Here is a 12,060-nt window from a genome sequence, read left to right on the forward strand (position 1 = left end):
CACGCTCTGCCTCCCCTCCTGTGATGGCACCGCGCTCCTTCCTTAGGGCGCGCGCGCGCACCAGCGTCCCCTCTTCCGCCTACGGGGGGTGGCGCCGGGGGCGGCACGTACAGCCCGCTTCCGGACCCTAGGGTATTTCTGGCGCGCTCTCTATTGAGAGGACGCCTGAGTGTTGCTGTGCGCTCGCCACGCTGCGCTTTGGCCCCCTACCGGTTCCTATAGTGCCGCCTGTTTCCCGTCTGTCTTCCCCTTGGCTTCCAGCCCCCGCTCTGCATCCTTGTTCCCAGTGTTCGTTCACCCTGCATGACCGCTCTGTTCTCCCTTCTGGTACCCCCCTTGTGTGCTTCCTCCCGGTCCTCTCCCCTCTAGTACCTGCTCCCTGTCTGTCTACCCATCCAGTAGTCCTGTTAGGTCCTTTACCTCTCAGTCCAGTACTCCTGCCTACGGGCGCCTCTTGTCCTTTGAGCCGCCCCTCCTGGTACCGGCTGTCACGGTTCTGTCCTCGGTGGTCTTGCCCCAAACGATCCCTGTATAGGGGTCGGTCTTCACCTGAGCGCTCGACCCCCGGGGCTCCAGATCCACAACCCAGAGGGTCCACTCTCGGACGTCCTTTTCCGAAAAACGTCACATGAGCCCTCTCGAGCTCTGGTATGGAATAATGACCTGTCGTCCTGGAGTGACCTGACGGCCCCCCGCAACGTCCCTGCCCTGGAGGGGAAGAGTCTTGAGGAGATCATTTGCATATTCCCAGTGCCTTCTGGGATAAGTGAAGAGTCTCCGCGAGCTCAACGATCACTGGGTTTTGGCCGTTGCAGCTGAAAAGAGGAAATCGGAAAACCAGGGGAAGAGTCTTGAGGAGATCATTTGCATATTCCCAGTGCCTTCTGGGATAAGTGAAGAGTCTCCGCGAGCTCAACGATCACTGGGTTTTGGCCGTTGCAGCTGAAAAGAGGAAATCGGAAAACCAGGGGAAGAGTCTTGAGGGGATCATTTGCATATTCCCAGTGCCTTCTGGGATAAGTGAAGAGTCTCCGCGAGCTCAACGATCACTGGGTTTTGGCCGTTGCAGCTGAATTTTGGCTCATCTTTCATCGTTTTTAAGAAATCTCAAGATGGAAGAGGCCAGGAGCCATTTGGTGAGCTGCATTTCTTGCAACATGTTCACAGACTTACCAGTGGAAAAGCCAAACTTCACATGCCACAAATGCAAGCTTGTGTCCCTGTTGGAGGAAAAGTTGCAAAATCTCGAAGAGAGGTTGGCTACGTTGAAGATCATTAAGGAAGGTGAAGAGTTCTTGGACAGAGCAGAATTATCTCTTCATGTTACAGAAAGAGAAGAAATTCGAAGTGCACCTGAAGAAACAGAGGAATGGAGACATGTGACCCAGAGAAGCAGGAGGATCAGGAGGCAGTCAGCACCCATACTGCTCAGAAACCAGTACCAGGCTCTCACGCAGGAAAATGATGAAGAAATACATCAGGATAAGACTTTGCCACCAAACAGCAACCTTGTACGCCTTCAGAGTCCTCCTGGATGGAGAAAGAAAAATGATGTGAAGAAGAAACGGAGAGTGGTGGTCATGGGGGATTCCCTGTTGAGAGGAACAGAGGCCGCTATCTGCAGACCGGATATAACTTCAAGAGAAATGTGCTGTCTTCCAGGTGCAAAAATTAAAGATGTGTCTGACAGGATATCAGGACTCTTCAGACCTACAGATGACTACCCATTCCTGCTACTACATGTGGGGACAAATGACACCGCAAGAAACGACCTGGAAACCATCTGCAGAGACTTTGAAGACTTAGGCAAGAAAGTGAAAGAACTGGGAGCGCAGGTGGTCTTCTCTTCCATCCTCCCAGTGGATGGCCATGGAACAAGGAGGTGGAATAAGATTCTGCAGGTGAACAACTGGCTACGTCGATGGTGCCGTCAGCAACGATTTGGATTTCTGGATCACGGAGTGAACTACTTATACGATGGACTACTTGCTAGAGATGGGGTGCACCTTACGAAGACTGGAAAGCATGTATTTGGAAGTCGCCTTGCTACACTTGTAAGGAGAGCTTTAAACTAGAACAACATGGGAAGGGAAGCAAAAGACCAGAAAAAGCCATACACCTGACAAATGCTATTGAGAACTCTGCTAATAGAAGTGGAAAGGAAGAACAAAGACAAAAGAATCTAATTAATAAAAACATTGGAGAAAGAGAAACCAATCACAAACTAAAATGTTTCTATACTAATGCACAAAGCATGGGCAACAAACAAGGAGAATTGGAACTACTAACACAGGAAAAGAAATATGATGTCATTGGAATCACTGAAACTTGGTGGGACGATACACATGATTGGAATACAAGACTAGAAGGATACAACTTATTTGCAAGAAACAGACTTGATAAACGAGGAGGGGGTGTTGCATTGTATGTTAGAAACGCATATATCTGCACAGAGATTGAAGCTTCAGAGACTGGGAGTTCTGTGGAAACTGTTTGGGTAAGAATACAAGGACAGAACAATGGAAAGGACACCATTGTAGGCATTTACTACAGGCCGCCTGTGCAAGCTGAAGATATGGATGAACTCTTTATGCATCAAATGGCCAAGTTCTCCAAAAAATATGACATAGTTGTCATGGGAGATTTCAACTATCCAGACATTTGTTGGGAATCTCTCTCAGGCAAAACTAACAGGTCAAGGAAATTCTTATCCTCTCTTGCTGACAACTTTATCTTCCAAAAGGTAGGGGAGAAAACAAGGGGAACTGCTACCTTGGATCTAATCCTTATAAACAGGGAGGAAATGGTTGAGGAGGTAAAAGTGGCTGGAACCCTAGGAGGTAGCGACCATGCTATTTTAGAATTTTGGATAACTAGAGGCGGAAGACCTGTGAAGACTCAGACGTCAAGGTTAGATTTCAGAAAGGCAGATTTTAAGGGATTCAGAAAGATAATTGGAGGGATCCAATGGCTGGATATCCTTAAAGACAAAAATGTCCAGGAAGGATGGGAAATCTTGAAAAATGAAATTCTCAAAGCACAGTTGTTAACAATTCCGAAAAGAGGGAAGAATAGGAAGCATTTAAGGAAATCAGGATGGGTGAACACAGAACTTAAGCACATGCTAAAAAGGAAGAAAAAAATGTTTATAAAATGGAAAGAGGGAGGCATATCTAAAGAAGAATATAATGCTGTCTGCAGAATCTGCAGGGCACAAATCAGATTAGCTAAAGCTGAAAATGAATTGAGGCTTGCAAGAGATGTCAAAAGCAATAATAAAGGATTTTGGGGATATGTCAAAAGTAAAAGAAAAGTCAAAGATGCTATAGGATTTTTACAGGATGAAAATGATGAAATGGTAAGACAGGATGTTGAGAAGGCTGAACTTTTAAATTCCTATTTTGCATCTGTTTTCTCTCAGAAAGGAAATGTAACACCAACTGTTATTCACTGTCCTATTAAGGGAATAGAAGAATCCAGGATATCTATAAACAGAAAGATAGTGAGGAAACACTTAGCTAACCTAAATGAATTCAAGTCTCCAGGTCCAGATGAATTACACCCCAGAGTACTGAAGGAGATAGCAGAAGAAATTTCTGAACCCCTCTCCATAATCTTTGAAAATTCTTGGAGAACAGGAGAAGTGCCAGAAGACTGGAGAAGAGCAAATGTTGTTCCTATCTTCAAAAAGGGGAAGAAGGTGGACCCAGGCAACTATAGGCCGGTGAGTCTGACTTCTATACCAGGAAAGATCTTTGAACAAATTATTAAACAACATGTATGTCAATACCTGGATAAGAATGAAGTGATTGAACAGAGTCAGCATGGGTTTGTAACTAATAAGTCATGTCAGACTAACTTAATTTCCTTCTATGACGGTATCACTGATTGGGTGGATCAAGGAAATGCTGTAGATATAGTATATCTTGACTTCAGCAAAGCATTTGACAAAGTCTCTCATACAATCCTTATTGAAAAAATGACTAAGTATGGAATGGACAAGGCAACTGTTAGGTGGATTCATAGCTGGCTTAGTGATCGGACCCAAAGAGTGGTCGTAAATGGCTGCACATCCAGTTGGAAGAATGTCTCAAGTGGGGTACCACAGGGCTCTGTCCTGGGCCCTGTATTGTTCAACATCTTTATCAACGATTTAGATGAAGGAATTGAGGGTAAACTGATTAAATTTGCTGATGACACAAAGCTAGGAGGGATAGCTAATACTAGAGAAGAGAGAGAGAGGATTCAAAAAGATTTAAATAAACTGGAGAAGTGGGCAGTAACTAACAGAATGGTTTTTAACAGGGAGAAATGCAAAGTACTACATCTGGGCAATAAAAATGAAAAAAGCATATATAGAATGGGAGGAATAGGGCTAAGTGACAGCACATGTGAAAAAGACTTGGGTATACTAATAGATCACAGACTGAATATGAGTCAACAGTGTGATGCAGCAGCAAAAAAGGCAAATGCAGTTCTAGGATGTATTAACAGAAGCATACAGTCCAGATCACGTGAAGTCATTATTTCCCTCTACTCCTCTTTGGTCAGACCGCATCTGGAATATTGTGTCCAGTTTTGGGCACCACATTTTAAAAAAGACATCAACAAACTGGAGCAAGTTCAGAAAAGAGCGACCAGAATGGTGACCGGTCTGCAAACCCTGTCTTATGAGGAAAGGTTGCAGGATTTGGGAATGTTTAGTTTGCAAAAGAGAAGACTGAGAGGAGACTTAATTGCTGTCTACAAATATCTAAAGGGCTGTCACATTGTAGAAGGATCAACTTTATTCTCATTTGCACAAGGAAAGACTAGAAGCAATGGGATGAAACTGAATGGGAGGAGACACAGATTAGATATTAGAAAAAACTTTTTGACAGTTAGAGTGATCAATGAGTGGAACAGGCTGCCACGAGAAGTGGTGAGTTCTCCTTCAATGGAAGTCTTCAAACAGAGGCTGGACAGACATCTGACTGGGATGATTTAGCGAATCCTGCTTTGAGCAGGGGGTTGGACCAGATGGCCCAGGAGGTCCCTTCCAACTCTATGATTCTATGACTGTACCTTGGGAAGTTGGGCAGACAAAAAACCGTCTTGGGGGCTCCTCAAACTGTAAGTCGTACCTGTAGACACCAGTTTCGTCCACTATAAGTCGTGTGCTAACTCGACCCAGAATGACGAAATAAGAGCAGGCGCCCGCCTGCCCTGTTGATGTCACCCATAATGCTCTCCGAGTCATTTGGCTGGGGGTTCCTGGCACCTCTCGACCTGGCGGGAGCGGAACCCTCCACTGGATTGGGTCTACCTGAGACCTATCGCTCCCTGTTCTGGCTGGGGCGACTTGGACCGGCCGAACTGGCTGCCGCCGTCCTCCCGAAGTTGCGAAAGACCCGAAACTATGTCGGAAACTAGGAAAAAAGGTTGCCTGATCTTCTGCTGTGGAAGGAAGCTGCTCTTTCCTCCTGCCGCGTCAGAAATGCGCTGATCCAAATCTTTCCCCGAACAGGCCCTTAATAGGGTACGGATGTCAGAGACCTCTTGGAAATAGAATCCTCTCGCCAAGCCCTTAACAAAAGGGTGTCTCCTAATGGCTACCGCGTTAGCGGCTGCCGATGCTGCATAATTGGCTGCATCCAAGGAGGCATTGATCAAGTAGTCTCTGGCCATAGGAATCTGAATTGTGACCTCCAACACCTCCGCAGGCAGATCTCTATCTCACAAAGCCTTATTCACTGACTCAGACCATGCCATCATGGCCTTGGTTCACCCTGTTGTAACGCATGACCCCAGACCTGCTAGCGCGGGCTGGTCTCCCATTCGGGTTCCGGCCAAGGCTCAAGTTGCTTAGCGACCGCCACCTGACGAATGCAGTCACGCTCGGCCTAGAATGGCGGGTGGCACCGCAAAGGAGGGGGCGAGCGCTGAAGCTGACGCTTCAAACACACTAATCGAGCCAAGCTCTCAATGAGCCTATCAGAGGGATTCTTAATGGACCTCGAGGCCAGACGAGATACTGGTGGATCCACCACTGGTGATTCCGATCTCTTTTTTTTTTTTTTTTTTTTTTAAACACAGATTTCAGGGGCAAATGGATATCTTGCCTCCATAGTCCCTGACTCTTTCAAACTCTGGGTGAGTGCCAAAGACTCCGTGCGGACGCCTGGCCTGTCTAAAGGCTACTTTATGGCTCAAGGCCAGGGTAACTTCATTCTCTACCCCCAAGGTTTGCTTGACAGCTCCAATGAAGCTGTCTATTCCGGATATCCAGGTCCGGCGGAGCATCTGAGTCCCAATCCACACTCTGCCTGCTCCCAAACATAGGTGACAGAGTGATGCTGAAGTCCCAGATGCCAAGGCACCGGGCAACCCGGAAAGACCTCGTGTAGGTGCGTTCCTTTGGCATCTGTTTGGCATGAGAGTGGCCCCTGCAGGCTGAGGGTTCTCGTGAGATGGAGGACCCTTCTCCAGGCATGAAGAGTCGATCGCCTTTGTAAGCGACGCCATAGTGATAGCCTTCCGGAGAATTTGGCTCTCTGGACTCAGCTACCGGAGGGGGGCTCCTGGGTACGTTTGGGCTTAGGTCTCCCATTTGGGTCCTGGCCCTGGCTCAGGCTGCTTAGCAGCCTGAGCTTCTCTACAGGAGATGTATGCTGCGTAAAAAACAAAAAAATTAAACAGTGTGTGCTTTACCCTCCGTGGCCATATTGCACGAGCCAGGCGTTTACTCCTTCTCTCTTTTCCTTTTTTTTTTTCTTTTCCAGAGAGAGAATGAAGAGGGGGGGGGGGGCAGGAGGGCACCCCCTGCGTGCCCAGAGTGCACCTGCAGCTCAGCTGCGCCTTACCCGCTCCTGCGTCCTCCACGCCACCGCTCCTGCGCACCTACCCTCGGGAGGTATCGCTCTGGGGCAGGCCGACCACCCTACCTCCCGCGGCCTATCCCACCCCGAAGCCGGGGCCTCAATTAATTCGGTGCCTGCTCGGCTTCAAGGGGCGGGCCGCCGGAAGTGACATCCCGACAGAGGCGGGACCTCCGCCGCGGCCTAGCTCCGGCCAAAGCCGCGGGCTCAATTTTACCCATCCGCCCGCGGGATGCGGCCGAACCAGCGCCCCTTGACCCGTGCCCGAGGACGCCGCAGCCGCAAACGCTGCAGCAGCGCGACTGCCGGAGCGCCAGGCTCCGCAACAGGAGTGGTTGGAGGTGGTGGCGACGGCGCCAGCTTACCTGCAGGAGGAAGCACCGGGAAGGATTTGCTGCACGCTCCCAGCACTCCGCTGCTGTGTCCGCATCTCTCTGCCCAGGAGCCCCCACACACACGGCCGGTGATTCGCGATCTCTGACGACTCCACCAAGTATACCGGGGAGGAGAGGGATGGTGGGGGATCCAGGACGGTGCAGGCACCCTAACTCCGTCCAGCTTCAGCCGAGGAGAGGGACCGTCCGCCGCCTTGCAGCACCGCCGTCTAGCGTTGGTGGAGCAGTGGGGGCCGCACAGACTAGTCTTGTGCCTCTGTACAAGCCCATGGTTTCACTACCTAGGGGTGGACAGGGCTAAGTCTGGCATAATGTCCCACGTCGCGGGAGAGGGAACGTGGAGGGACACTCGCACGTGGTCGCCCATTGATGGTTTGGGGAGATCGGATCCTTTCAATAGGATGCGTTGCCCGTCTCATCTTCATAAAACAAAAAACAAAGAAAAAATAGATGTCTGGGGAAAAGTCCCAGATATGTCCCTCGGTGCGGGAAAGTATACACGGAGGCGATACTCAACGCGTGCTCGCCCGTTGCTGGTTTGGGGAAATCGGATCCTTTCAATAGGATCCGTCGCCCCTGTCTCATCTTCATAGTAAACTAGAAAAAAATAGTCTGGAGAGATCCAGACTGTGTGTGCCTCCATAGGACACTAAGCAAAAAACTGGTTTCCGCCCGCAATCGGGGCGAGGGTGTATGCGGTGGGGGAGGAGCTAACCTTGTGTTGTATTGCCTAGTGTCAGCCTCCAGATGGCAGTAGCATACACCCACAGTACCTGTGTCCCCCAATGAGACGAAGGAGAAATGCTTCTTTTGGCTTAGTTTTTGCCTTTTAATAATTACATTTCTATCTATTTCTTTTGTGGTTTTTCTGTGCAGAATAAATTTTTGTTAACAGCAGTTACTAGTCCGGGAGACGCTGATGTCATAATGGTTGACTATGGGATGGAGGATGTGTGATGGGTATATGGGCACGGGACTATGGGATGGAGGATATGTATGATGGGTATATGGGCACGGGACTATGGGATGGAGGATGTGTGATGGGTATATGGGCACGGGACTATGGGATGGAGGATGTGTATGATGGGTATATGGGCACTGGACTATGGGATGGAGGATGTGTGATGGGTATATGGGCACGGGACTATGGGATGGAGGATGTGTGATGGGCATATGGGCACGGGACTATGGGATGGAGGATGTGTGATGGGTATATGGGCACGGGACTATGGGATGGAGGATGTGTATGACGGGTATATGGGCACTGGACTATGGGATGGAGGATGTGTGATGGGTATATGGGCACGGGACTATGGGATGGAGGATATGTGTGATGGGTATATGGGCACGGGACTATGGGATGGAGGATGTGTGTGATGGGTATATGGGCACGGGACTATGGGATGGAGGATGTGTGTGATGGGTATATGGGCACGGGACTATGGGATGGAGGATGTGTATGATGGGTATATGGGCACGGGACTATGGGATGGAGGATGTGTATGATGGGTATATGGGCACTGGACTATGGGATGGAGGATGTGTGATGGGTATATGGGCACGGGACTATGGGATGGAGGATGTGTGATGGGCATATGGGCACGGGACTATGGGATGGAGGATGTGTGATGGGTATATGGGCACGGGACTATGGGATGGAGGATATGTATGATGGGTATATGGGCACTGGACTATGGGATGGAGGATGTGTGATGGGTATATGGGCACGGGACTATGGGATGGAGGATGTGTGATGGGCATATGGGCACGGGACTATGGGATGGAGGATGTGTGATGGGTATATGGGCACGGGACTATGGGATGGAGGATGTGTATGACGGGTATATGGGCACGGGACTATGGGATGGAGGATGTGTATGACGGGTATATGGGCAATGGACTATGGGATGGAGGATATGTATGATGGGTATATGGGCACTGGACTATGGGATGGAGGATATGTATGATGGGTATATGGGCACGGGACTATGGGATGGAGGATGTGTATGATGGGTATATGGGCACGGGACTATGGGATGGAGGATATGTATGATGGGTATATGGGCACGGGACTATGGGAAGGCGGATATGTATGATGGGTATATGGGCACGGGACTATGGGATGGAGGATGTGTATGACGGGTATATGGGCACTGGACTATGGGATGGAGGATATGTATGATGGGTATATGGGCACTGGACTATGGGATGGAGGATGTGTATAATGGGTATATGGGCACGGGACTATGGGATGGAGGATATGTATGACGGGTATATGGGCACGGGACTATGGGATGGAGGATGTGTATGATGGGTATATGGGCACGGGACTATGGGATGGAGGATATGTATGACGGGTATATGGGCACGGGACTATGGGATGGCGGATGTGTATGACGGGTATATGGGCACTGGACTATGGGATGGAGGATATGTATGACGGGTATATGGGCACGGGACTATGGGATGGAGGAGGTGTATGATGGGTATATGGGCACTGGACTATGGGATGGAGGATATGTATGACGGGTATATGGGCATGGGACTATGGGATGGAGGAGGTGTATGATGGGTATATGGGCACGGGACTATGGGATGGAGGATATGTATGACGGGTATATGGGCACGGGACTATGGGATGGAGGATATGTATGACGGGTATATGGGCACTGGACTATGGGATGGAGGATATGTATGACGGGTATATGGGCACGGGACTATGGGATGGAGGATGTGTATGATGGGTATATGGGCACCGGACTATGGGATGGAGAATATGTATGATGGGTATATGGGCACTGGACTATGGGATGGAGGATATGTATGACGGGTATATGGGCACGGGACTATGGGATGGAGGATATGTATGACGGGTATATGGGCACGGGACTATGGGATGGCGGATGTGTATGACGGGTATATGGGCACTGGACTATGGGATGGAGGATATGTATGACGGGTATATGGGCACGGGACTATGGGATGGCGGATGTGTATGACGGGTATATGGGCACTGGACTATGGGATGGAGGATATGTATGACGGGTATATGGGCATGGGACTATGGGATGGCGGATAATTATAATTTGTTATAACTAACCACAGTTAGTTACTATGCCCGGGCAGCGCCGGGCTCTTCAGCTAGTATAATTATATATGTACAGCTGGTATAACCTGGGCCTCTCCTGTGTATATTTATATATGTACAGCTGGTATAACCTGGGCATCTCCTGTATATAACTATATATGTACAGCTGGTATAACCTGGGCATCTCCTGTATATAATTATATATGTACAGCCGGTATAACCTGGGTATCTCCTGTATATAATTACATATGTACAGCTGGTATAACATGGGTATTTTCTGTATATAATTATATATGTACAGCCGGTATAACCTGCGCATCTCCTGTATATAATTACATATGTACAGCTGGTATAACCTGGGCATCTCCTGTATATAATTATATATGTACAGCTGGTATAACCTGGGCATCTCCTGTATATAATTATATATGTACAGCTGGTATAACCTGGGCATCTCCTGTATATAATTATATATGTACAGCTGGTATAACCTGGGCATCTCCTGTATCTAATTATATATGTACAGCTGGTATAACCTGGGCATCTCCTGTATATAATTATATATGTACAGCCGGTATAACCTGGGCATCTCCTGTATATAATTATATATATACAGCCGGTATAACCTGGGCATCTCCTGTGTATAATTATATATGTACAGCTGGTATGACCTGAGCATCTCCTGTATATAATTATATATGTACAGCTGGTATAACCTGGGTATCGCCTGTATATAATTATAGATGTACAGCTGGTATAACCTGGGCATCTCCTGTATATAATTATATATGTACAGCTGGTATAACCTGGGAATCACCTGTATATAATTATATATGTACAGCCGGTATAACCTGTGTATCTCCTGTATATAATTATATATGTACAGCTGGTATAACCTGGGCATCTCCTGTATATAATTATATATGTACAGCTGGTATAACCTGGGCATCTCCTGTATATAATTATATATGTACAGCCGGTATAACCTGGGCATCTCCTGTATATAATTATATATGTACAGCTGGTATAACCCGGGCATCTCCTGTATATAATTATAGATGTACAGCTGGTATAACCTGGGCACTTTTCTGCTATCCAGTATATTTATTGGTTCTTTGATAATTTACCTCATTGAGGGAGATGTTTGGAAGTCTCGAGTGAAATTCTCCTTGTAGAACCTCATGGAGGATGTAATGGATCCGGTCACCCAGTAGATCATCACATTGGTGAGCAGATCGTCCATGGTGTATTTCCTGTGATACAAGCGGAACAATGTGGTGACTTTTCTGTCCTAACACACATAACGCTGGCTCTGGAGGACGATACGAGCCTCGGCCTCTCCTCCTATCACTGATGAGATCACATTCAGCTTTTCAGCAGGCTGTAAAGGGAGAATGCTTACTGGATGTGTGAGTTGTGCTGACATCTAGTGGCCAATATGGAAAATGCATCTCTCTGGCTAATGAGGGAGCCCGGACATGCTGCACGGACGCCCGATTATAACTGACCTCTGCAGGCCACCGTCCTCTAATTTTCTGAACTCCCGATTTGTCCACGTAGAGAACTTCTCCAGAATGTAGGCGGCCAGCCCAGCGGGGGAATCATTCAGAGCGGAGCCTGGGAGGATGGAGGAGAGTGTCAGCCGCTCATTCATGGTGGTAAGGGGGTCTCCTACGAATCACAGCCACTGTAGGGTCAACATGCAGGACTGCAACTCCCA

The 12,060-nt window shown here is 48.3% G+C and overlaps 1 protein-coding gene across 1 annotated transcript in view; it reads right to left on the bottom strand.

Annotated features, from left to right (window-relative positions):
• The window catches only part of LOC141060004 (epoxide hydrolase 1-like), a 54,281-nt gene that overhangs the window by 10,506 nt on the left and 31,715 nt on the right, over positions 1-12,060 (bottom strand). Inside the window, exons 8-9 of the mRNA XM_073556247.1 lie at positions 11,849-11,957; positions 11,468-11,593 (exon numbers count right to left, since the gene is read on the bottom strand). Coding sequence (XP_073412348.1) covers positions 11,468-11,593; positions 11,849-11,957 — 235 coding nt within the window. The remainder of the gene's footprint in view (positions 1-11,467; positions 11,594-11,848; positions 11,958-12,060) is intronic.

Source organism: Dendrobates tinctorius, unplaced genomic scaffold (genome assembly GCF_039654945.1).
Source record: "Dendrobates tinctorius isolate UK_male_01 unplaced genomic scaffold, ASM3965494v1 ptg000232l, whole genome shotgun sequence".
In the NCBI taxonomy this organism is placed as follows: Eukaryota; Metazoa; Chordata; class Amphibia; order Anura; family Dendrobatidae; genus Dendrobates; species Dendrobates tinctorius.